General features: G+C 37.3%; 1 protein-coding gene across 7 annotated transcripts; it reads left to right on the top strand.

The window, feature by feature from the left end:
- On the top strand, positions 1–27872 carry STEAP2 (STEAP2 metalloreductase). 7 transcript variants are annotated; one of them, XM_063636404.1, is made up of 7 exons: positions 1–253; positions 484–544; positions 4665–4770; positions 13872–14396; positions 16539–17066; positions 19449–19613; positions 21907–22800. In XM_063636404.1, the coding sequence occupies exons 4-7, from the start codon at positions 13905–13907 to the stop codon at positions 22192–22194; spliced, it is 1473 nt and encodes a 490-aa protein (XP_063492474.1). In that variant the 5' UTR covers positions 1–253; positions 484–544; positions 4665–4770; positions 13872–13904; the 3' UTR covers positions 22195–22800. The 7 variants fall into 7 exon arrangements, with proteins under 7 accessions (XP_063492474.1, XP_055128742.1, XP_063492478.1 ...); XM_055272767.2 differs by lacking the exons at positions 484–544; positions 4665–4770 and adding an exon at positions 26790–27872 and having other exon boundaries at positions 21907–22054; XM_063636408.1 differs by lacking the exon at positions 484–544.
- Positions 27873–27981: the final 109 nt, after the last annotated feature.

Genomic DNA, 27981 nt, shown 5'->3' with positions numbered 1-27981 from the left:
CCTAGCGGCGCGTCACTGCAAGCCGTCCTCCGCGCGCCTCCCTCCTTCCTCCTTGCCGGCTGTACGCGATCCAGCTTGGGTAGGCGGGGAAGCAGCTGGAGTGCGACCGCCGCGGCAGCCACCCTGCAGCCGCCAATCGGAGGTGCAGTCCGTAGGCCCTGGCCCCCGGGTGGGCCCTTGGGGAGTCGGCGCCACTCCTGGGGAGCTGCAAGGCTCGCCCCTGCCCGGCGTGGAGGGCGCGGGGGGCGCGGAGGTGAGCGGGTCGGGGAGGAGCGCGAAAGAAGGTGGCGGCGGCGGAGTTGAGGGTCAAGATGCAGTCGGCGCCACGCGCTGCATCCATCCTCCCTGATTCTGCGCCCTCTGCGGGCGTCTGTCCTGGGCTGCGGGGTCCCTCTTCTCCTGGCACCTTGAGGTGGAAAGTGAGAAGGGTGGAGAAGGGTGTCTGTTCCACTGATTCCCCCTCCTCCTCCTCTTGGTTCCTAGAGCTAAGGGCAAGTCCTGAGGTTGGGCCCAGGAGAAAGAAGGCAAGGAGACATTGTCCCAGGTAGGATGTGTCCCAGCAGGAAAGAACAGGCAGGTTACTTTCGCCCCCTTGATAGTCTCCCTGCTACTTTGGGTTGATGCAGGGCATTTCATGGAAGATCATGCAGTGCTGCTTTGCGAACAGGTATTTCTAGCAGTCATTTGGTTTATTTCCCAGTAATGTAATCGTGGTGTTTAGGCCATTTCTGTTAGAAAGTAATTGGCCTGTTCTTTGACTGTCCTAAATTATCTCTGAGCCCTGTGTTCAGCCTCAGCCAAAACTTGTTGAAAATTATGCCCTAAAAATCTTGCTCTTAAAATAGAGCAGAGAGATAAAGAGCATTTTTGTTGGAAGATTTCCATTTATTATCTCTCCCACCCCGTGGAGAAGGATTGGTGTCAGTTTTTACTCCTCGGGCAGTTAGTTTTTTAGATGGAAAGACAGTCCAGGCCATAGTTAATTATCGCTCATCAGTATAGGAGAAGAATTCAGACTCCTCCCTCACCCTCACCCCCAACCTCCTGACTTAGATTCTAGTCCTTTTAACAGCCCCGCTGCTTGGAACCCTTTTTGTTTTCCAAACCACCTCCCCATCCTTCCTTTTCTGACTTTATTATTTCTTCAATTTATTTTTCTGTTTATTTTTTCTTTCTTTAACCCTATAATTTTTTTACTCCGATTCTCTCTGGGTTGCTTCAAAGCTTAGAGGCTATTTAATGGAAAAGCAAAACAAAACAAAACACCCGTCCTAAATAATTTGCAGGATGTTTAGAAACATAAAGAGTAACTATATGTGCTGCCATTGGGATGGCCGCACTCTCTGCCTCTTAGCTAGTCACTCTGTCAGGGTATGGGGAAATGAGACAATATTGAGAATGATAACGAGCAAAGTGTGCAGTAAGGAAATGAAAAGCTTTATTCAAGTCACTTTTTATTGTACTGGTGCTATGGAAAATGTGGTGAATGAGCATAGTTGTATTTTAATACTGAAAAAACAGGACAGGTGAAGACAAATTTTTAAAGAAAGGATTGTAAATGAGTTAGAAAAGTGAGAAAGAGGATACACCAAAAATGTGAAAGAGTAAGACTGCAGGTGTGATAAAGGACATAGGACATCAGGAGACAGGAGACGTATTTATCCCTGCTGGGCCAGAAACCAGGACATTGAGGTAACTGAGACATTAACATAACAATAACATTGATAAATCACCTACCCCTTCAGGGCCCACATGTCTTTTCAACAAAAAGAGAAGTCTGATCTAGAGAATTATTACATGTCTTTTTGTCCTGAATTTTTCTGATGTATTCCATAACAAAGAATTTTTATTGCATCCTTAGTTACACTGCCAGACAATGTGGAGGCAGTGATCACGGACAAGACAAACATGGTTCTTCCCTCATGCAGCTTATTGTCCAATGGGGGAAATAGTAAACAGTAAAGAAACAATTATATAAAATATTACAAAATAAATTTAACAAGGGCTGAGTGAATTATTCTGCTATAGAGATGGAACAGTGTATGGAAAGTTCCCAAGGTACATAAAGTGGTTGTTCTTTCCTCCTTCTAGAAGAGGATGCTGTGGGTGGACAATATACAGATAAGGTTAGAGAAGGGAAGCGGGGACTCACTCATTCAGGACCTTTTATGTGATAGTCAGGAAGGTGACTGTAGTTCTAAGTACAAGGAGCACTGATTTTAAGGAGAGACATTTTATGACGATTTACATTTTAAGATGATTTTAGCTGTTGAGATGGTTTGGAAAGGGTCAAAAGAGAAAGTAGGCTGACCCATTAGGAAATGTTTGCAGAGTTCAGGTGAGATGATAGACACCTAGACTAGCCTGGTATTGGTGGAGAGGTGTTTATGAAATATGTTGGAGAACAGGAGTTGGTGCAGGATTTTATGTCAAAAGTGAGGCTCAGCAAGGACTTAAGAATGACTCCCAATTTTCTGATTGGAGCAACTGGTGGATAATGGTGGCATTTACACATTTCCAGGCGAATGGGACCAGCTCTGGGTGGAAAAAGTTCAGGTTTGAACCTGCTAAGTTTGAGATGTCACAGAAAGAAGTTATAACCATATTCCCTTGAGAGGCAAAAAGGGAGGCTCTCCAGGACATAAGTGGATAGACTGGTCTTTGATAGGTAAAATTGGTGATTGTTAATTTAAGGTGAAACTAATGAGCTCAGTTTTCTGGTTTTTCTCCAGCAACCTTCACCAACTTGTATACAGATACAGAGAAAATTGATAACTAGAGTTTTGCCAAGCAGATATGATGGAGAGTACGAGAGTTGAGGATCTTTTTAAGGGAGTGACTATAAATCTAGTCTCGGTTTAAAGAGAAACCAGAGCAGGCTGAAGGAGAGTGCAGGATATTAAGCAATTAGAGAGGTAGAGGTCAACGGATCAGATTTCTTTTGCTGTTTAGAATTATCAGTGTGAATATTTAAACGAAGATTATTGGAAGTCCTGGAGATAGTGCCTGGAGATTTCAGGAAGTGAGTGACTGAGGTGGGGTAGAGGCAAAAATGCATTGCCTCCAATGAATAAGTCGAGGAAATAAGAGCCACTGAAGTTGAATGGTTCATCCACTTGAATGATAAAGTCCAGGAAAAACATGATAGCTATTAGGGTAGAGAGGATGACCATGGTATACTGGGAGCCAGAGTCTGCAGTCGTAAGGAATAAACTAGAAGTCAGTAGAGGACAGCAGTAAGGACAGGGAGAGGGTATGGTGAAGTACCATGAGCTTCAAAGGAGCTGAGTGTTTGCAGGAGAGAAGATGAAGAAGAGATGTTCAGATGTGGGCTTCCAAAGTGAAGATTACACCACCCCACCTCATGGCCCTGGAGAATTCTGTTTTCTTGATAGCCTCTCCAAATCTGCAGGTTGTGAAATGTCATCAAAACCTCTGTGGACAGCCCTTTCAGAGTTTCTGTCATCCAATAATAAATGCCCTATTTATATGTGAAACAAATTAGGTTCTATTTTTCAAAATTAACATAGCACAACAGCTGCCATTCAGCTTCAGGAATGTTCAGGAAATCCTTCTAAACTGAAAACCTTAAAAGGCTGTCTAGCTGAGTGTAACTGAATTCCCTATCATAGTAATACATTCTCAAGTATTAAATGTGTACAGCCAGTCAAATGCCCATTCAAGAAAACTATGTCCTTGACACACACTTTTAGATTGAGCTCCCAAAGTTAAAGTGTTAAATATAGAGTGGTGATATTACCATTATTACACAGCTTCAAGACTTATTTAGTGTTGGAAACTACCACCAGAGTCAAGTATAACCTATTTGTTTGCCGTTTAACAAAGGAAATTGAGACTCAGAGAATCAAAGTGATTGCAGAAGCTTAGGCCTGCTCTTTCACCCCTACACCATGAAGACAAAACTTTCTATAAATGATGTAGTTGTTTTTTGTTTTTGTTTTGAGGCTGAGTCTCACTCGTTTGCCCAGGCTGGAGTCCAGTGGCGCGATCTTGGCTCACTGCAACCTCTGCCTCCCTGGTTCAAGCGATTCTCCTTCCTCAGCCTCCCGAGTAGCTGGGATTACAGGCACCTGCCACCACCCCTGGCTAATTTTTGTGCATTTTTAGTAAAGACGGGGTTTAATCATGTTGGCCAGTCTGATCTCGAACTCCTGACCTCAAGTGATCTACCTGCCTCGGCCTCCCAAAGTGCTGGGATTACAGTCTTGAGCCACCACGCCCACCCTATAAATGACATCGTTTTATCAGTTATTTAATTTGGATTCCTTAAGAATAACTTCAAAAGAAAAGGTGGAGACACTATGGACATCACCTGGGAGCTTGTGACAAATGCAGAAAGCCTAACCTCCCTCTAGAACTAGAGGATCTGAGTGTGCATTTTAAAGAGGTCCCCAGGTGATCATATTTGCATTAAAGTTTGACAAGTGCCTTTCTAGTGAGTCATTCCCTTGGAAACACTGGTCTGCTCAGGTCAGCAGGATGGTGATGCCTGGAGAACTGGGGAGGGGATCCCCTTGTAGAACAGAAAGAAGAGATACAGTCATGGAAACATTCCGAATTTTGAATATTATGAAACAACAGGAACAAAGTGTGTTGTGGAAGGAGTGACGCACTTTAAGGAATGCATTGCCTTTCCTAGAAAGTGAAGAGAGGAAATTGGAAATAGTGAGTGGACCTTCTGATACTGCCCCTCCTTGTGGAAAAGGGGAAAGAACTGCATGCATATTACTCAGCGTCCTGTATTCAAAGGTAACTACTACTCTTTCGCAAGTGTAATTTTCCATTACTACAAACAACAATGTAAAAATTAACATGAGTGAGAGTCAGAAAGCCACATCTACTATCGCCAAATGATGAAAGTATTAGATTGAATTCTGAATCTTTTACTAGAGTGATTTTCAATCTTGGTTGCATAATAAAACATCTGCTAATCTTTTTAAAAAATGCTGTTGCTCAGGATGAACCCCAGACCAATTAAGTGAAAACTGGGTGGTGGGGGGTGACCCGTCATCACTGTATTTTAAAACTCGCCAGGTCATTAGAGCGTGCACCTAGGGTTGAGAAACACTGCTTTAGTAGCTCATTCAGAAGCAGCTCTGAGATTGCAGTTCTGCTACTCCATGTGCCAAACAGTGGGACTCTCCCTCACTACCATAAGCATAGTGCCAAGCCAGGTCAGCAATATTCAGGTCACCCTCACTGGCCAGTGGGGTTTTCAGAACATTGAGGGAAGTAGGATTTATTTCTTGAAGAAGCCTGCTTAGACTAACTTTTTTTTTTTTTTTTTTTTGAGACGGAGTCTCACTCTGTCGCCCAGGCTGGAGTGCAGTGGCACAATCTCGGCTCACTGCAAGCTCCGCCTCCCGGGTTCACGCCATTCTCCTGCCTCAGCCTCTCCGAGTAGCTGGGACTACAGGCGCCCGCCACCACGCCCGGCTAATTTTTTGTATTTTTAGTAGAGACGAGGTTTCACCGTGGTCTCGATCTCCTGACCTCATGATCCGCCCGCCTCGGCCTCCCAAAGTGCTGGGATTACAAGCGTGAGCCACCGCACCCGGCCAGACTAACTTTTAAAACAAATTGATACATGTTACATATCTATGGGGTACGCGTGAGTATTTGTTATATCCGTAGAATGTGTAATGATCTGGTTGGAGTTTTTGGGGAATCCATCACCTTGAGTATTTATCATATCTATGTGTTAAGAACATTTCAAGTCATCTCTTCTAGCTACTTTGAAATACACAGTACATTGTTACTGACTATAGGCAACCTACTTTGCTATTGAACATCAGAGCTTACTTCTTATAACTGTACATTTGTATCCATGAACCAACATCTCTTCCTCCCCTCCTCCCATCAACACATCCTTCCAGCCTCTGCTATCTCTCATGCTATTCTCTACGTCCATGGGATCCACTTTTTTACCTCCCACACGAGTGAAAACATGCGATATTTGCCCTTCTGTGCCTGGGTTATTTCACTTAACATAATGGCCTCCACTCCTATCCATGTTGCTGCAAATGACACGATTTCATTTTTTAAGGCTGAATAATATTTCATTGTGTATACATACCACATTTTCTTTATCCATTTGTTGATGGACATGTAGATTGATTCCATATCTTTGCTAGTGTGAATAGTGCGCAAAAAAAAAAAAAAAAAACACGTGAGGACGGGTATCTCTTTGATATACTAATTTCTTTTGCTGTAGATAATACCCGGTAGTGAGATTACTGGATTGTATGGTAGTTCCATTTTTAGTCGTTTGAGAAACAACCTCCATGCTGTTGTCCATAGTGGCTGTACTGATTTACATTTCCACCAACAGCATATAAGGATTCCCTTTTCTGTGAATCGTTGTCAGCATCTGCCATTTTTCTCTTTTAATAATAGCAGTTCTAATTGGGATAAGTTGAAATCTCATTGTGGTTTTGATATACATTTCTCTGGTGATTAGTGATGCTTAGCATTTTTTCATATACCTATTAACCATTTGTTTGTCTTCTTTGGAAAAATGGCTATTCATGACCTTTACCCATTTTTATGGGGTTATATGTTTTTTATTTTGAGTTGTTTGAGTTCCTTGTATATTCTGAATATTAGTCCCTTATCAGATTAATAGTTTGCAAATATTTTCTTCTATTCAATAGGTGGTCTCTTCATTCTGTTGATTGTTTCCTTTGCTGCACAGAAGTCTTTTAGTTTAATATAGTCCCATTTGTCTATTTTTTTGTTGTTGTTGCTGTGCTTTTGAGGTCCTAGCCATAAAACCTTTGCCTAGACCAATGTCTTCAAATATTTCCCCAATGTTTTCTTCTTGAAGTGAGGGGTTTTGGGTCTTATGTTTAAGTCTTTAGTTGACCTTGAGTTGATTTTTGCATATGGTGTGGGACAGGGGTCCAGTTTTATTCTTCTGCATACAGATATCCAATCGTCCAAGTACCATATATTTGAAGAGGATATCCTTTCCACAGTGTATGTTCTTGGTGCCTTTGTTGACAATCAGTTGGCTGTAAATGTGTGGATTTTTTTTGTGGATTATCTAATCTGTTGCATTCATTGGTCTGTGCATCTGTTTTTATACCAGTACCATGTTTTTTCAGTTACTATTGCCTTGTAATACACTTTGAAGTCAGGTAGTGTGATGCCTACAGCTTTGTTCTTTTTGCTTAGGATTGCTGCAGCTATTCAGGATATTTTTTGGTTCTATATGAATTTTAGGATTGTCTTTTCTAATTCTATGAAAAATCACATTGGTATTTTGATAGGGATTGCATTGAATCTGTATATTGCTTTGGGCGGTATGGTCATTTTAATATTAATTCTTCCAATCCATAAGCATGGAATGTTTTTCCATTCGTTTATGTCATCTTTAATTTCTTTCTACAGTGCTTTGTAGTTTTCCTTGTAGCAAACTTTCACCTCCTTAGTTAAATATATTCCTAGTTGTTTTTTGTTTTTTTGTTTGTTTTTGTTTTTTTATAGCTATTGTAAATGGGATTGCCTTCTTGGTGTCTTTTTCAGCAAGTTCATTGTTGGTGTATAGAAATGGTACTGATTTTTGTATGTCGATTTTGTATCCTGCAACTTTATTGAATTTATTTATCAGATCTAAGAGTTTTTTTGTGAAATCTTTAGGTTTATCTAGATCTAAGATCATATCATCAGCAAAGAGGGATAATTTGACCTCCAATTTGGGTACCTTTTATTCTTTCTCTTTCCTGGTTGCTCTGGCTAGGACTTCCAATATGATGTTGAATAGAAGTGGTGAAAGTGGCATCCTTGTCTTGTTTCTGTTCATAGAGGAAAGGCTTTGAGCTTTTCCCCATTTCAAAATAATGATAGCTATATTATTATTATTACATAGATCATATAAGCCCTTATTATGTTGAAGCATATTTTTTCTGTGCCTAGTTTGTTGCAAGTTTTATCATGAGGGGATGCTAAATTTTCTCAAATGTTTTTTCTGCATCTATTGAGATGATCATATGGTTATTGTCCTTTATTCTCTTTAGGTGATGTATCACAGTTGTTGATTTGCATATGTTGAACCATCCTTGTATCCCTGGGACGCATTCCTGGAATAAATCCCCTTTGATCATGATATGGTTTTTTTTTTATGAGTTGTTAGATTTGGTTTGCTTCTACAGACACACACACGCATGCACACACACACTTTTTAGGAGACAGGGTCTTGCTCTGTTGCCCAGGAGGGAGTGCAGTTATACAATCATAAATCACTGCAGCCTTCAACTTCTGGGCTCAAGTGATTCTTCTGCCTCAGCTCCCGAGTAGCTAGGACTTCAGGTGTGTACCACCACACCTAGCTATTTTTTAAATTTTTTGTAGAGACGAGGGTCTCATTATGTTGCCCAGGCTGGGCTTAAACTCCTGGCTTCAATCCATCCTCCTGCATTGGCCTCCCAAAGTGCTGGGATTACAGGCATAAGCCATCATGTCTGGCCCTTGGTTTGCTAGTATTTTGTAGAGAATTTTTGTATCTGTGCTCATCAAGAATATTAGTATGTAGTTTTCTTTTTTGTTGAGCCTTGTTTGCTTTTGGTATGACGATAATGCTGACCTCATAGAATGAGTTAGGCAGAATTCACTCCTGTTTAATGTTTTGGAAGAGTTTGAAGAGAATTGGTGTTAGGTCTGTTTTGAAAGTTTGGTAGAATTCGGCAGTGAAGCCATCTGGCCCTGGACTTTTCTTTATTAGGAGTTTTTTAATTACTGCCTCAACTTTTTTTGTTACTGGTCTGTCCAGGTGTTCCGTTTCTTCCCGTTTCAATCTTGGTAGGTTGTATGTGTGTAGCAATTTATCCATTTCCTCTAGGTTTTCCAGTTTGTTGGTGTATAGTTGTTCATAATAGCTTCTCATGATCTTATGTATTTCTGTGGTATCAATTGTAATGTTTCCTTTTCCATTTCTGATTTTTTATTGGAGTATTTCCTCTTTTTTTCTTGGCTAGTCTAGCAAGTGCTTTATCAATTTTATCTTTTCAAAAAACAAAACTTTTTGTTTCATCCATCCTTTGTATTGTTTTTTAAGTCCCAATTTGTCTAGTTCTGCTCTGATCTTTATTATTACTTTCCTTTTACCAATTTGGGGTTTGGCTTGTTTTTGCTTTTCTAGTTCCTTGAGGTACATCATTAAGTTATGTACCTTATGACTTATGAAGTTATGTACCTTATGACTTATGTTATGAAATCGTTATGATTTTTTGGTGTAGGTGCTTATTGATATAAACTTCCATCTTAGCACTGCTTTTGCTGTATCTCATGCGTTTCGGTGTGTTGTGTTTTTATTTTTATTTGTTGAGGGAAATTTTTTGATTTCTTTCTTAATTTATTCTTTGCCACCATAGTCATTTAGGAGCATATTGTTTAATCATTCATTTTTACAGTTTCAAAAGTTCCTCATGTTATTGACTTCTAGTTTTATTCCATTGTGGTCTGAGGAAATGCTTGATATGACTTCGATTTTTAAAAAATTTGTTGAATCTTATTTTGTGTTCTAACATGGTCGTTCCTAGAGAATGTCTATGTGCTGATGAGAATTTGTATTCTGTAACTGTTGTATGAAATGTTCTGTGAATGTTTGTTAGGTCCATTTGGTCTAACATGTAGTTTAAATCCAATGTTTCTTTGTTAATTTTCTGTCCAGATTATCTGTTAGATGCTGGCAGGCGGTGTTGAAGTCCCCAACTGTTGTTGTATTGGCGTCTGTTTCTCCTTTTAGATCTGATAACATTTTATTTATATTAATATATCTGAGTGGTCTGTTGTTGGGCGTATATATGTTTAGAATTGTTATATCCTCTTGCTAGAATTTATCTATTATCATTATATAATGACATTCATTGTGTCTTTATACTGTTTTTGACTCAAACTCTGTTTTATTTGATATAAGTATAGCGACTTTTGGTTTCCATTTGCATGGAATATCTTTCTCCATCCCTTTGCTTTCAGTCTTACATGTGTTTTTATATGTTAGATGGGTTTCTTGTACCCAGCATATACTTGGGTCATGATTTTTTATCTATTACTAGTCTATATCTTTTAAGTGGAAAGTTTAATCCATTTGCATTCAAAGTTATTCAACAATGAAAACTGCCCAAGTCTAGTGAGAGATATAGACACCCAGATACAGGTAACTTAGAGATCTCCAAACAGATACAATACAAAAAGATCTTCCCCACAGCACATTATAGTCATATTGTCAAAAGTAAAAGACAAAGAGTGAATTCTAAAAACAGCAAGAGAAGAATGACTAGTCACCTATAAAGGAACCCCCAGAAAAATAAAATTTTTATCTGTTCACATTCTGATTTACAGAAGGAGTTTGAACTTGCTTTGCAAAATAAGCAGATAATTAATGTTGTTTTGTTTTTGTTTCTGTTTGAAAAAGTCTTGATCATCATGATTGTTAGATTTAAATATTTTGCAATTCTTATATTTTGGGAGATGCTACAGTATATACTCAGAAGAACTCTGGGCTGGGATATAGGAAACTTGGATTCCCTTGTGTGAATCTAGCAACCTTTCTCACCGTTAGATAATGCACATGATTACCATTAACTTTCGAATGAAGTGAGCATGGATTTCATTACTTCTGGTTTCTTTAACCGCTCCTGATTCCCAACATAGCCAGTGACATCTCCAAATGGACACTGACAGGTTTTTTTCCTACCCTGGTACCTCTGACTCCTGCCTGCCTTTCTGGGTGCATGGACCACACCAAGGGAGTGGTCTGTCTTGAAAGGTGTGAAATGAAACATGTAATTGATTTAAAAATAGTAAATATTCTTCTTTCCCAGGATCGGTTGCTCCTAGGTAACGCTGAGGAGCAATGAAATGACCAAAGAAAAAGGAATAATATACTACTTTGAGTAGAACTGTAATTGTTACACCTTGATACTTATAACCCCCAAAAAATACCCTTTCCTAAACTCGTTACATGCACCTAAATAACACGTCTTAGCTGGACTGACTACCTGGGTTCAAATCCTGGCTTCCCTATTTTCTGTCTTTATGTCCTTGGATAAATTAATTATCTTCTGCAGGTCTCAGTTTCCGCATCTGCAAAGTGGGTATGACAGTATTAGCACCTGTCTCTTAGGGTGGTTGTGGGGATTCAATCACTTAATACATAAAAACCACAAGAGAGCTGAAATACATTATGTCCTATATAAGCATTAAGTAATATTACTATAATTATTGTATTTCTAAAGTTTAACATACTGATGTATTTGGAGTTACTAGATGTGACTCATTTCTAGGGTAAAAAGTTGAATTTTCCTGGCTCTAGTCATTTCAAATTTCATTTAGTAAAAACCCCAACTTTTTTTTGAAACATTCCACCTGTGCCTGTAAAGTCCATTAAATCCTCTGAAATGGTCCACATCTGCTATGAGCATAAAAGAAATTGTGCAATGAGGGTAGAATGGAAGAGTATTTTTCTTTCAGACCCAATTTTGACACTAATTCCTGGCAACCTGATTTGTATTCTTCAGCAAATTATTCCAAATATGAACATTTCAGATGTTAGTCTCTCAACTAAAAAATAATTTGAGAGATTTTTCCAGGAAGAATAACTGCATTGGCCGGGCGCGGTGGCTCACGCTTGTAATCCCAGCACTTTGGGAGGCCGAGGCGGGCGGATCACGAGGTCAGGAGACCAGGGTGAAACCCCGTCTCTACTAAAAATACAAAAAATTAGCCAGGCGTGGTGGCGGGCGCCTGTAGTCCCAGCTACTCGGAGAGGCTGAGGCAGGAGAATGGCGTGAACCCGGGAGGCGGAGCTTGCAGTGAGCCGAGATTGCGCCACTGCACTCCAGCCTGGGCGACAGAGCGAGACTCCGTCTCAAAAAAAAAAAAAAGAATAACTGCATCATAGTTTATGCAGCCAACAAATAAAAGAGCGTCATGTTGCGGTCCAAAGGGCGTGGGTGGATGAGCAGAAAGAATACTCGAAGGGCTGTAGGCAGGTGAAAGATGATTTTATTCAACAGCAACTCTGACCAACAACTTTCTCACACTGTCCATCCTGTCTCAGCTGCTTAGTCTGGTGGCTCCCACACACACAGCTCCCTTGCCTTCAGGGTCAGCAGCTTAACTATTTCTCTCTCTGGGCATGGGCAAGCCAAGCTGTGTCCTGGCTCCCCCGTCTGTCTGCAAAGACAGACAGCTCGGACTCTCTGTCTCTGAGCACAAGAGTGCCTCTGCAGTGTCAGCAGGACAATTATACCTTTTACAGACAATAGTGGCTTAGAGCCAACTGATGAGTTTTCCCTATGTTATAGCGATGGTGGTGAGCTTCTGTTATGTCTACATGGCTATGATAACAAGTAACAAGTGAAGTTATATGCCTGCACTCTGAACTCACTCACTCTGGATGTTTACCTCTGCCTGTCCTTGACCAAAGCACAGCCATGTTCTTTACAAAGGGGAAGAAAAAGATTTCATACATATTATATAATTTAAGACCATAAACACATTACTAATCCCTTTTTCCATAGGTAAGCTATCTTTCTCAATGATACATTGTAAGATCTAGGGTGAATGATAGAAGTCCATGGTATTTACTCTTTTGTTATATTTTGATGCCTATTTTTCTTAAGATATTATTTAAGTGCCAGGGTTCATTGTTAGCTAATTTGTCTAGCTCTCATTTAATGATAAAGTCATTAGCTACTGAAGTATATAGGGAACTTTATAATCTCCACCCCAAATGACTTTAGACAGTTTTGGTTTAAATGGCTTTTTAAAAAACGGTTTTTCTTTCTTCTCTTGTCTTGTGAGCCATCACTTAGTATCACAGTCCTCTCTGCCTCCAGCAGCATTTGTGATTTGCTGCCTCTGATCTGCTCAAAAGCTGGGTAATCATACTTGTTACAAGTGTGTTTTTCAAAAAAGTTCTGAGTGAAAACCTCAGTCCCTTTTTTCATGTGCTCTAGTGAGGTAGGGGGCAGAACTTGAATCCAGAGGCAAGGTTCAGACACTGGACCAAACTGAGGTCAGAGCAGAAGCACCTCCCCATAAGACATGCCCATCAGTGTGCCATGTCAGTTTACTATTGCCATGGCAACACCTAGAAGTTACCACCCCTTTCCATGGCAACAGCCCAACAACCCAGAAATTACCACCCTCGTCCTTGAAATTTCTGCATAAATCACCCTTAATTTGCATATAAATCAAGTAGGTTTAAATATGACTGCAGAGCTGCCGCTGAGCTGCTACTCTAGGCACACTGCCTATGGGGTAGGCCTGCTCTGCAAGGAGCAGTACCTCTGCTGTTGCTGTAAACTGCTGCTTCAATAAACGTTGCTGTTTAACACCACCAGCTCGCCCTTGAATTCTTTCCCAGGCAAAGCCAAGTACTCTCCTGGGCTAAGCCCCCATCTGGGGGCTTTCCTGTCCTGCATCACTAGTGCCTTGCTGCTCAAAGAGGGGTCCTCAGACCAGCATTGGTATTGCTTTCATTAGAAATGCAGAATGTTGAGCCTCCCTCCAGACCTGCTCAATCAGAATCTACATTTTAACGAGATTCCCAAGTGATCTGTGTGCACATTAAAATTTGAGAAGCCCCACTTTAGCACATCACCTTTGTGACAGTTAATTTTCCTATTGAGATGCTTTTTTAAAAGCCAAAAGATTTATATCATATGAAGAGAAACCAGAATAGTGATCCTTTTTTAGCTTACAAATTGTGTCTTACTGTGCTGTATGTTAAAGTGTGGTGAAATATTTTACCTCTAGAAAGACAGGACATTATTACAATGTCTAGAAGTATTTTAATGTTCAGTAATAGGTAACCGATGACCATTTTATTTTCTCTCCCCTAGGATATTCTTGGTGATCTTGGAAGCGTCCATATCATGGAATCAATCTCTATGATGGGAAGCCCTAAGAGCCTTAGTGAAACTTTTTTACCTAATGGCATAAATGGTATCAAAGATGCAAAGAAGGTCACTGTAGGTGTGATTGGAAGTGGAGATTTTGCCAAATCCTTGACCATTCGACTTATTAGATGTGGCTATCATGTGGTCATAGGAAGTAGAAATCCTAAGTTTGCTTCTGAATTTTTTCCTCATGTGGTAGATGTCACTCATCATGAAGATGCTCTCACAAAAACAAATATAATATTTGTTGCTATACATAGAGAACATTATACCTCCCTGTGGGACCTGAGACATTTGCTTGTGGGTAAAATCCTGATTGATGTGAGCAATAACATGAGGATAAACCAGTACCCAGAATCCAATGCTGAATATTTGGCTTCATTATTCCCAGATTCTTTGATTGTCAAAGGATTTAATGTTGTCTCAGCTTGGGCACTTCAGTTAGGACCTAAGGATGCCAGCCGGCAGGTATGTATTTTACATTTTTATTCTTATGTATCTGGTATTTTGTAGTTAAACAACTAAGCAAATATCAAACATTTTAAAACCAAATTCTGACACTTTCCAATGATTATCATTTGAAAATTAATTATGAGCACCTGAAGATTAATGTCCTGACCTTGTAAGGGCACATTCCCATTCCCAAAATGATGTGGAAAGCTGGGGAAATAATGTGAACGTCATCCAGTTCAACTTGAGCATAAAGCAGATGGGGTGCTCTGTCAACACCATTGTGGAATGAGCTTTTATAAGTAAACACATAAAATATGTTTTAAAAATCTTTTAAATGTGCTTATGCATTACAATTAAGCACGATTATAAAATACTTTTATTGTTTTTGTCCGTAAAGACAGTTGATGAGATTCCTTAGAAAATAAGTTTCAGTATTATATCATTGTATGCTGTATATCAGAGTCATGATAGCCATTTACTTTCCAGTCTTTATTTTAATGACTAGTAAAAGAACATATGCTTTTCTACAGGCTATTTCTGAATCCTTTTTTCTCTTTTGCATATCCACCAAAGTTTAGCAGTGGATATAGAATAAGCAAATGAGACAAACCTGAATTTAATAATATACCCATATTTATACCAATTTTAAATTTTTAACAGAAAATAATGTGGAACAGTGATTAAATTCAAAATGAGCTACAGAAATAGTCTAAATTTGTATTATGTAGTGTTTGTGCCTTTATTTTGAGTGTTTGGTTTATTTTTAGACTTATTATACTGTATTATAATTTATACAAATTTTTTTCCAAATGAGTTTTAAAAAAAGTTTATTCCACCATTGTCACAACTGTAATAAATTTAGAATACTTTTTTCTTATTTGTGTTATAAAAGGACCTCTATTTTAAAAGTTCATAAATGATTATATAATATTCATTCAAATACTATTTGTCATTCATCTGGTTAATGTTATCCAAGATTAATAATCCAAAGAGTGTTATATTGTCACCATTATGTAAAAAGAAACATGCAAATATCTCTATGTGGTCTATTTTAGAGTCCTTATACAAACATCTTCAGGGATATATTTAGGAATTTGTTTTCCCCAAACATTACTTGGAGACTCTATAGCAATATTTTTCTAGCCCTGAATGAGGTGGCCTACCCATTAATCTTAGTAGCTCACTCCAGTAATGAACTTGGTGCTCAATAAATACTTTTTGAATTTTCAATTATGTTATAGTATCTAACAGATTTCGATAGTTTGAAAGCCTACCCTCGCCTCCACCCATCACGTCATTAGAGTTTCTGTAAAAGTAATATCTTAGTCTTAGAAAAGGACAGTTGCTTTTCTATTTAAATTAACTAAGCCTTATAATTTTTTTACTTGCCAGGTAATCATCATTATTTAGAGATGACAGAATTTAATATACTGACCAATGAAATAGTATACCTGAGATGATTATGGTTTTTCTGAGATAGTTGGTGTATTGGTTTCTAAGCCTAAATTTTACTTAAAATCTTACTAAAGTTTATTAAAAATACAGCACCACGACATAATTTAAAGGTTTTAATTGCAGATGCCACCATCCAAAGTGCATGCCCACTTCCACTCATGCTAAATATCTGTAAAGGGCGGTGTTTGCACTCATACTACTATACAGAACTGCTACAGTCCTAAAACTACATATTGTTCATTACAGCAGGGGTTGCCAGCCCCACACTGTCCCCTGTGGGAATTAGAGAGGTGGAGTGGGGCAGGGGCATGGCCAGCAGCTCAAAGTCTACCTAAACCCCTGGAGAGGGGGCCTTACCTGGCTGCTGCTACTGAACCATGTGGCCTAGAAGAGTACACCTTTCTTTCCACCTGCCCTCCCACCCCCACCTGGGGGATCCCCCCTGATGATCCAGGTTGTAGCTACATTTTCCTGTATTTTATTGTCCTATTATCACAAGTGGTGAGGACTTTTTTGTTTTTATGACACTATTTAAAACCTATTAATAATAGGTTAATACATTCATAAATGCCTTATCTCCTGAACTTTAACCATTTGCATCACTCAAGGTCATCACAGGTGATGCTCCGTAAGTGGAGCATGCGATGCTACCATTTTTATAAACAACAATGGTAATGCCGAGTCTTTCTGTTTTTTCCACAGGTTTATATATGCAGCAACAATATTCAAGCCCGACAACAGGTTATTGAACTTGCCCGCCAGTTGAATTTCATTCCCATTGACTTGGGATCCTTATCATCAGCGAGAGAGATTGAAAATTTACCCCTACGACTCTTTACTCTCTGGAGAGGGCCAGTGGTGGTAGCTATAAGCTTGGCCACATTTTTTTTCCTTTATTCCTTTGTCAGAGATGTGATTCATCCGTATGCTAGAAACCAACAGAGTGACTTTTACAAAATTCCTATAGAGATTGTGAATAAAACCTTACCTATAGTTGCCATTACTTTGCTCTCCCTGGTATACCTAGCAGGTCTTCTGGCAGCTGCTTATCAACTTTATTATGGCACCAAGTATAGGAGATTTCCGCCTTGGTTGGAAACCTGGTTACAGTGTAGAAAACAGCTCGGATTACTAAGTTTTTTCTTCGCTGTGGTCCATGTTGCCTATAGCCTCTGCTTACCGATGAGAAGGTCAGAGAGATATTTGTTTCTCAACATGGCTTATCAGCAGGTACTGAATGTGCTTGTTATTTATATGATGCTAGTAAAATACTTTTTATTAGTATAAATTGTAAAACATAAAATTTTACATGCCCTGTAACGGAAATTTGATTTTGGTATACTACGGGAGGGGAAAGAATTGTTCTTTAAACAATGTTTTTGCATAATAATTATGTGGCTAATTCAAAATTATTTAAGTAAAGGCTGCTACCATCCTTTTCCATACAGAATAAAAGCAGAAAAATAGAAAGTTGGGTTCCCCCCCTTTTTCAATGTTATAATTGCAATGAGTGCTTTCAGTATTCAACAATTCATTATTTTAATGTTTTATAATTGGCTGTGCTCCACAAAATGATGAGGCAACTCTCAGTAAATGTATACAATAAAATTAGAACCAGTAAAAATACAAAACAGAACAGGAAGACAAGATCAGGATCAAAAAGTCGAATACACCTCTGCGAAGAGTGTCTACACAGCTTCTCTTTTGGCTTTTAGATTTTCAATACAATGAGAAAGGAGACCCTATTATTTACAAAGCTCTTGTTATCAAAAACCAGAAAAGATAATAGTTCCACGGGTGAAGCTTTTCTAGCACTTAGCTCTAAAAAAAAAAAAAAATCTCAGGGAGCGCTTCATGGAAGGGGCTTGATGATGAGGTTGACTATGGTTTTCCTCCATAATTCCCAATCCACAAATGTAATTTAAGGGGTTTCCCTGAAGCTGTTTGGTATGGCATTTCTCAATGAAAGCCAAGAACATTGCACCAAAACAAATGTGTAAAAGCATGTGCATTTTGTAAGGATCAAAGGCATCATAGTCCAAGTATGTGGCATCTAGTACTTAAGCTTGTTTCAACAATAAAACCTAAAATAATATTTTTCTAATTAGTAGATTGATAACCTTTAAGCCATTCACTCTCTGAGAAAAAAAAAACAACTTCTCTTAATGGGATACTAAGGCTTTTATTGTTGCTCAGTCGGCTCCCTTACCTCCTTCCAGTCATTTGCCCAGATCTCACCTTCTCAGCAAGTCCTACGCTGGATACCATTTTAAATGCCACTGCCTCTGCCCTAACCAGTATTCCCAATCCCTCTGACTTACCCTGCTCTACCTTTCTTTTTTTAATAACACCATCTTCTAACACACTTGATTTCCATGTTAAAAATACATTTACCAGTGTCTGCCTTCCCCCATCAGAATGTAAGTTCATGAGAAGAGGGATCTTTGTCTATCTTTTTCACTGATACATACCCAGTGCCTAGATCTGAGCCTAGACATTGTGGTCACTCAAACAGTCCATTTGTGGGATGAATGAATGAACTGGGAGAGCAGGTAGATCCAGGTTGTAGTCTCTGAGTACACTGGGTAATGCTGTTATTCTGTATTGTATAGATATCAAATAAGAAGATGGTAAGAACTCTGTGGCCTCTTTCAAGATGATGGTATGATTGCCTCAGGGAACTAATAGCTAAGAAGCAGCTTTTCGTTGTTGTTAAATTTCAAGTATGTGTTGTTAACTGGAATTGGACAAAGTTAAACTGTTGTTAGAATCTGTTTTCCATTAATAGATACTTATTTAAATCAAAAATTTCAGCTGAAAGAGTCCAATACTTGATTTATACTCTAATTATATTCTGAATGTAAATAGAACTTCTAAAGGTAGTCCCTACACAAAATAGCACAAATTCAGAGTTAACTGTCTGACTTGATTATATACCCATTATCAATGTAAGGAAAAGACGTTTGGAAAAAATACTGTATATAAATGACACAATTGGATAGTTGGGGATCATATTAAATGAGGCAGTTCAAGTGGATAAATATTTGAGCTCCATTGGCCTTTATAGCCAGGGAAATCACAGCTTTCTAGGAAGAGAAGATGAGAAGAAAGATAAAACAGAGATATATTATTCATGTGATGGAAGAAGATACTGACATAGTTTAGAAATTCCCTGACTGGATCCAAGTTGAACTAAGGCCAGACTATATCCCAGATATTCAACCATGTTTAAACCAGCTTGTAATATTACTTCAAAACTAAGTTTAACTGTCGGTAACTTCTTTTGTGTCACCCTAGAACCAACTACTAGGTATTTTATGGTGTTGACTCCAGAGTCCCTGTAATGATGATGGCAAAGCTTTGCCCCTCTATTCTGGCACGTATACAAGGAAAGAGAAAGTTTTGTCCTCCTTTTGTTTAATTCTCTTTTCCCTTACGCCTGGAGCAGTATCATCCAGTAACAGGGTCTCTGTAATGGTTTGTTAGACTGAATTAGTACAACTTAAATATATCCGTATATGACCAGATTCTTCTTATGCCAAGAGTGAACTCTGTGCTGAATCAGTTAATGTTCTACTAAATAAAGGAAATTCACATTCGCTTTCTTGTTAGGTTCATGCAAATATTGAAAACTCTTGGAATGAGGAAGAAGTTTGGAGAATTGAAATGTATATCTCCTTTGGCATAATGAGCCTTGGCTTACTTTCCCTCCTGGCAGTCACTTCTATCCCTTCAGTGAGCAATGCTTTAAACTGGAGAGAATTCAGTTTTATTCAGGTATGTGGGGTTTTGTCTGGTGAAGGATTGTGCAGGATAGGATTTGCTTGTTAAGAACAACTGCATTTTAAATATGTTCCTTATTAAAAGGGTGCCTTTGAGGCTGTATTTATGAATCCAGATACATTATGCTGGAAGCCATCTTAGGACTGCTCTGGTTAAGTAAGTGAAAGATCAGACAGTATATGATTGTACTGGAAGACTTTGACAGCACTGCCTTCCCATATACTATGTTAAGAATGAAAAAGTTATCTTAAAAGAGAAAAAAAAAGTGGGGAAGGATAAGCTTAGATCAAATTTAATGTTGAAAGTCAATTTATTATTAGCCAAGTGAATGAAAAATTATTTTATGTTTTGAGTCATCTTGATTTGTCCAGAAAAATCTTATTAATTTGAACTCAAGTGGGGATGTCAATCTGAATGTTTCAAAGAAATGTGTGTATATATACACACACATACAAACACAAGCAGTAGCAAACTAGGTAACTAGATTAATGGATTATGACATGCAATCAGCCTTAAGAACTTTGTTAGTATATCAGTAGTATACTAATATGTATGGATGTCTGTAAAGGGATTTCAAACCACCATTGTATTCTTTAATAAGTTAAACATTCACCCTCTCCAATAATATCTAAATAATAAGGTTGCATATTTTAAAAATATATAACTGAAGCATAGACCCTTCCTATATTTTCACAAAATCTGTACTGGTTGTATCCAAATGGTTTACAGCGTAGTAGACAGATTCATGTCCTTTGGTGGTACACTTAAGTTTTGTTTCATTTCGTTGCTTATTTGCTTGTTTGTTTTTAAGGTCCTGTAAAAATCTCATTCAAAGCAGGGCCAAATGCTTATCTGAATTTATTTTTCCTTTTTGAAGAAAAGGAAGAGTACTTTCCCAACAGCTAGTTTAATCATACCCAAAAAGAAATGGAAGGTTCTAGACAGATGCAAATTATCATTATAAATTTAGATGAGTAATTGCAAATATTTTGCCTGCTGGAGGGTTGATATTTTCCAGTAAAGTTAGACATTACATCATTATACTGATGTAATATTACTTTTATATAACAGACTATTTTTCAAAGTAAGCAGTCTTAAACATAATAATTTAGCGAACTAAAGAATGGTGAGCTTTTAGAATTTAACCTGTAAAGTGCCTAACTGAAGTATTCTTAATAAACTCTATATTTGAATTATTGTTTATATTAATACTGCAGGATTTTTCATATTTGCTTATTAACCAGTGTGTATATGTGTGTGTGTGTGCCCATGAGGATGCTCATTTAATTTTAATTTAATTTAATTAATTTTAATAATTTTAAATTAGTTTATTTAATTTTACCATATGTCTGTTTATGTATTAACAGTGATGTGTCACCTAACAATAGGGAACATTCTGAGCAATGAGTCGTTAGGCAATTTTATCATGTGACCCTCATAGAGCATATTTATACAAACCATGACCTATTGCTCCCAAGCTACAAACCTGTACAGCATGTTACTGTACTGAATACTGCAGGCACTTGTAACACAATGGTAAATATTTGTGTATCTAAACATATCTAAACATAGAAAAGGTACAGTAAAAATAAGTTATATAATCTTATGGGACCACCGTTGTATATGCAGTCCATAGTTGACCAAAATGCCCTTATGTGGCACATGACTATATTTATGTGTATGTGTATACACACACACATACATACACATTTCTTTAATACACAACTGGTGGGAATGTGAATAATTTTTATAAAGAAGAGTTTAGCAGTATGTATCAGTACCCTTAAGGAAAAGCTAGATGTTTTGACCAATAATCCTACTATTAGAAACCAGTCCTAAGAAAATAAATCAAAATATGGAAAATGGCCTAACATGACATTTATAGTTGAGGAAAGTTGGAAACAGTAAATTATCAACAAAAAGGAATGGTTTAACAAATTATGAATATCCATTCAATAGAATATTATACAGTATTAATGTCATTTTCATATTTAATGACATGAGGAAAATGTTCTTGATAAAATAAATGAAGTAGTAAGAATATTAAACTGTATGCAGTAGGGCCTTATTTGTGTAACATAAGGTGTGCATATAAATAATACATATATATGCATATATAAAAATATTAATATTGTTTAATTCAGTAGAGGACAAAGGTTAACTTGATAATTTAAGACAAAATAGTTTTATCAAAATATAAACATGGTATATCTTGATAGCTTAATTTATGAGTTTCAGTCATTTGTTTCTTATTCTTTGTTTCTTTTCCTTCCTCTCCTGGCCCAAGTCTACGCTTGGATATGTTGCTCTGCTAATAAGTACTTTCCATGTTTTAATTTATGGATGGAAACGAGCTTTTGAAGAAGAGTACTACAGATTTTATACACCACCAAACTTTGTTCTTGCTCTTGTTTTGCCCTCAATTGTAATTCTGGGTAAGATCATTTTATTCCTTCCATGTATAAGCCGAAAGCTAAAACGAATTAAAAAAGGCTGGGAAAAGAGCCAATTTCTGGAAGAAGGTATTGGAGGAACAATTCCTCATATCTCCCCGGAGAGGGTCACAGTAATGTGATGATAAATGGTGTTCACAGCTGACATATAAAGTTCTACTCATGCCATTATTTTTATGACTTCTATGTTCAGTTACAAGTATGCTGTCAAATTATTGTGGGTTGAAACTTGTTAAATGAGATTTCAGCTGAATTAGTGATAGAGTTTTCTTCAAGTTAATTTTCACAAATGTCATGTTTGCCAATATGAATTTTTCTAGTCAACATATTATTGTAATTTAGGTATGTTTTGTTTTGTTTTGCACAACTGTAACCCTGTTGTTACTTTATATTTCATAATCAGGCAAAAATACTTACAGTTAATAATATAGATATAATGTTAAAAACAATTTGCAAACCAGCAGAATTTTAAGCTTTTAAATAATTCAATGGATATACATTTTTTTCTGAAGATTAAGATTTTAATTAGTATTCAACTTAAAAAGTAGAAATGCATTATTATACATTATTTTTAAGAAAGGACACATTATGTTAGCATCTAGGGAAGGGTGCATGATAGCATTCCTATATTTCTCTCATAAAATAGGATTTGAAGGATGAAATTAATTGTATGAAGCAATGTGATTATATGAAGAGACACAAATTAAAAAGACAAATTAAACCTGAAATTATACTTAAAATATATTGGAGACATGAAATACATACTGATAATACATACCTCATGAAAGATTTTATTCTTTATTGTGTTACAGAGCAGTTTCATTTTCATATTAATATACTGATCAGGAAGAGGATTCAGTAACATTTGGCTTCCAAAACTGCTATGTCTAATACGGTACCAATCCTAGGAATTGTATAATAGTTCCTACTTAGAACAAAAGTATCAAGTTTGCACACAAGTAATCTGTCAGCTGACCTTTGTCGCACCTTAACCAGTCACCACTTGCTATGGTATAGGATTATACTGATGTTCTTTGAGGGATTCTGATGTGCTAGGTATGGTTCTAAGTACTTTACTTGTATTATCCCATTTAATACTTTGAACAACCCCGTGAGATAAGTAGTTATTATCCTCATTTTACATATGAGGGACCGAAGGATGGAAAAGTTATTTTTCAAAGGTCATGCAGTTAATAAATGGCAGAGTGAGGATTCAAGTCCAGGTAGTCATATTCCAGAGGCCACGGTTTTAACCACTAGGCTCTAGAGCTCCCGCCACACCCCTATGCATTATGTTCACAATGCCAATCTAGATGCTTCCTCTTTTGTATAAAGTCACTGACATTCTTTAGAGTGGGTTGGGTGCATCCAAAAAATGTATAAAAATATTATTATAATAAACTTATTACTGCTTGTAGGGTAATTCACAGTTACTTACCCTATTCTTGCTTGGAACATGAGCCTGGAGACCCATGGCAGTCCATATGCCTCCCTATGCAGTGAAGGGCCCTAGCAGTGTTAAATTGCTGAGATCCCATGGAGTCCTTCAAAAATCTCTGTAGAGTTGGTCTTCTCCTTTTCTCTTCCTGAGAAGTTCTCCTGTCTGCATAACCCTTCATTAGGGAGCACTTTACAAGCATGAAAGATATTAGGGTAAGTGGCTAATTATAAATCTACTCTAGAGACATATAATCATACAGATTATTCATAAAATTTTTCAGTGCTGTCCTTCCACATTTAATTGCATTTTGCTCAAACTGTAGAATGCCCTACATTCCCCCCACCCCCATTTGCTATTTCCTTATTAAAACAGAAAATTATAGACAAGATACAATTATGTGCATTCCTCTTCCTGCAATTATAACATTTCTAAACTTACCCACATAGGTACTACTGAATCCAACTGCCAACAATAAAAAGACTTTTATTTAGTAGAGGCTACCTTTCCCACCAGTGGCTCTTTTTCTACAACTGCATTGTCAGTTTGGTAATTCACTCATGATTCTCCAATGTTCTCCTCTTGGTAAATTTTATTATCTTGTACCTTCTTTTTTTTTTTGTCTTTTCTTTTTCTTTTTTTTTTTTTTGAGACAGAGTCTTGCTCTGTCGCCCAGGCTGGAGTGCAGTGGCACGATCTCGGCTCACTGCAAGCTCTGCCTCCCGGGTTCACGCCATTCTCCTGCCTCAGCCTCCCGAGTAGCTGGGACTACAGGCGCCCACTACCATGCCCGGCTGATTTCTTTTTGTATTTTTAGTAGAGACGGGGTTTCACCGTGTTAGCCAGGATGGTCTCAATCTCCTGACCTCGTGATCCGCCTGCCTCGGCCTCCCAAAGTGCTGGGATTACAGGTGTGAGCTACCACGCCCGGCCTATTATCTTGTACTTTCTAACTGAGCCCTCGATTTTCTTTATTTTAATTATATTTCTCCCCACTTGAGAATCACTTGTTAGTTCTTGGTAGGAATTCAGTTGGGCAATGATAACTTTTATGGGCAAAAACATTCTATTATAGTGAACTAATGAAAATAACAGCATATTTTCAATATTTTCTTGTTCCTTAAATTCCACTCTGTTAACACTATGCGTAACCATTTAATGTGAAAATGAAATGAAATATTCCTAAAAGTTAAATGACTATTAAAGCATATATTGTTGCATGTATATATTAAGTAGCCAATACTCTAAATAAAAATACCACTGTTACAGATAAATGGGGCCTTTAAAAATATGAAAAACAAACTTTTGTGAAAATGTATAAAAGATGCATCTGTTTTTTCAAATGGCACTCTCTTCTTTTCAGTACTACAAAAACAGAATAATTTTGAAGTTTTAGAATAAATGTAATATATTTACTATAATTCTAAATGTTTAAATGCTTTTCTAAAAATGCAAAACTATGATGTTTAGTTGCTTTATTTTACTTCTGTGTGATTATTTTTCTTAATTGTTATTTTTTATAATCATTATTTTTCTAAACCATTCTTCTGGCCTCAGAAGTAGGACTGAATTCTACTATTGCTGGATGTGAGAAAGTGGTGGTGAGAACCTTAGAGCAGTGGAGATTTGCTACCTGATCTGTGTTTTGAGAAGTGCCCCTTAGAAAATTAAAAGAATGTAGAAAAGATACTCAGTCTTAATCCTATGCAAAAAAAAATCAAGTAATTGTTTTCCTATGAGGAAAATCACCATGAGCTGTATCATGCTACTTAGCTTTTATGTAAATATTTATGTCTCCTCTATTAAGAATATTTAAAATCATATTTAAATATGAATCTATTCATGCTAACATTATTTTTCAAAACATACCTGGAAATTTAGCCCAGATTGTCTACATATAAGGTTTTTATTTGAATTGTAAAATATTTAAAAGTATGAATAAAATATATTTATAGGTATTTATCAGAGATGATTATTTTGTGCTACATACAGGTTGGCTAATGAGCTCTAGTGTTAAACTACCTGATTAATTTCTTATAAAGCAGCATAACCTTGGCTTGATTAAGGAATTTTACTTTCAAAAATTAATCTGATAATAGTAACAAGGTATATTATACTTTCATTATAATCAAATTATAGAAATTACTTGTGTAAAAGGGCTTCAAGAATATATCCAATTTTTTAATATTTTAATATATCTCCTATCTGATAACTTAATTCTTCTAAATTACCACTTGCCATTAAGCTATTTCATAATAAATTCTGTACAGAGCTTCCCCCCAAAAAAGAGATTTATTTATGAAATATTTAAAGTTTCTAATGTGGTATTTTAAATAAAGTGTCATAAATGTAATAAGTAAATATTTATTTTGGAATACTGTGAACACTGAACTAATTATTCCTGTGTCAGTCTATGAAATCCCTGTTTTGAAATAAGTAAACAGCCTAAAATGTGTTGAAATTATTTTGTAAATCCATGACTTAAAGCAGGATACATACATAGTATAACACACCTCACAGTGTTAAGATTTATATTGTGAAATGAGATGCCCTACCTTCAATTGTTCATCAGTTGGCAAAACAAATTCTGATGTATATTCAGTACAAATGATTAGCCCTAAATGAAACTGTAATAATTTCAGTGGAAACTCAATCTGTTTTTACCTTTAAACAGTGAATTTTACATGAATGAATGGGTTCTTCACTTTTTTTTTGGTATGAGAAAATTATACAGCACTTAATTTTCAGAGATTCTTTCCATATGATACTAAAAATTGTTTTGTTCAGCCTAACATACTGAGTTTTTTTTAACTTTCTAAATTATTGAATTTCCATCGTGCATTCATCCAAAATTAAGGCAGACTGTATGGATTCTTCCAGTGGCCAGATGAGCTAAATTAAATCACAAAAGCAGATGCTTTTGTATGATCTCCAAATTGCCAACTTTAAGGAAATATTCTCTTGAAATTGTCTTTAAAGATCTTTTGCAGGCCGGGCGCGGTGGCTCACGCTTGTAGTCCCAGCACTTTGGGAGGCCGAGGCGGGCGGATCACGAGGTCAGGAGATCGAGACCATGGTGAAACCCCGTCTCTACTAAAAATACAAAAAAATTAGCCGGGCGTGGTGGCGGGCGCCTGTAGTCCCAGCTACTCGGAGAGGCTGAGGCAGGAGAATGGCGTGAACCCAGGAGGCGGAGCTTGCAGTGAGCCGAGATTGTGCCACTGCACTCCAGCCTGGGTGACAGAGCGAGACTCCGTCTCAAAAAAAAAAAAAAAAAAGATCTTTTGCAGCTTTGCAGATATCCAGGCTGAGCTGGAACTGGAATTTGTCTTCCTATTGACTCTACTTCTTTAAAAGCAGCTGCCCATTACATTCCTCAGCTGTCCTTGCAGTTAGGTGTACATGTGACTGAGTGTTGGCCAGTGAGATGAAGTCTCCTCAAAGGAAGGCAGCATGTGTCCTTTTTCATCCCTTCATCTTGCTGCTGGGATTGTGGATATAACAGGAGCCCTGGCAGCTGTCTCCAGAGGATCAAGGCCACACCCGAAGAGGAAGGCAGATTAGAGACCAGAAAGACCTTGACTACTTCCCTACTTCCACTGCTTTTCCCTGCGTTTAAGCCATTGTAAATCTGGGTTTGTTACATGAAGTGAAAATTAATCCTTTCTGCCCTTCAGTTCTTTATCCTGATACTGTTTAACACTGTCTGAATTAACTAGACTGCAATAATTCTTTCTTTTGAAAGCTTTTAAAGGATAATGTGCAATTCACATTAAAATTGATTTTCCATTGTCAATTAGTTATACCCATTTTCTTGCCTTGATCTTTCACTACATATTTTGTATCTGCTTGGAATATATTATCTTCTTTTTAACTGTGTAATTGGTAATTACTAAAACTCTGTAATCTCCAAAATATTGCTATCAAATTACACACCACATTTTCTATCATTCTCATAGATCTGCCTTATAAACATTTAAATAAAAAGTATTATTTAATGCTTTAACTTCTGTTTTGAAATGTTGTATACACGTGGATTTTTTTCTCACTGAATAATAATTCTAGTATTCGATGGAGGCCTTCTAATACTTTTCTGAGTTATTTCTTTTCAGAAGCATCCAGAAAGCAATACATGTGATTAGTTTTGGAGGAGTTTTGTTTGTTTTTACTGAAATAGTCATTTAGAAAAACCTCCATTTACATTTATTTTATTACATTATTTCATTTTACTAGCATTCATTAAGCATCTTTAAATCAGAACACACACAATATTCAAGCTATTCTGTAAACTCCCCGGTAGCAGAATTTTGTCTTATTTACTACTAAATCCCCAGTATCTAGTATAATGTGGTCTATGATGGATACTAAAGGAATATTATAATAAATCAATACTCATTTTTACAGAAAATTATGTTTTTTATCACCGTGCATCCATGCAGCCATGCCTACATCCTCTTGCCTCTTCCTCATG

This window comes from Symphalangus syndactylus, chromosome 3 (genome assembly GCF_028878055.3).
Source record: "Symphalangus syndactylus isolate Jambi chromosome 3, NHGRI_mSymSyn1-v2.1_pri, whole genome shotgun sequence".
Lineage (NCBI taxonomy): Eukaryota > Metazoa > Chordata > Mammalia > Primates > Hylobatidae > Symphalangus > Symphalangus syndactylus.
Note: the sequence above shows the minus strand (reverse complement) of the source record. Positions and strands in the feature narration are given on the sequence as shown.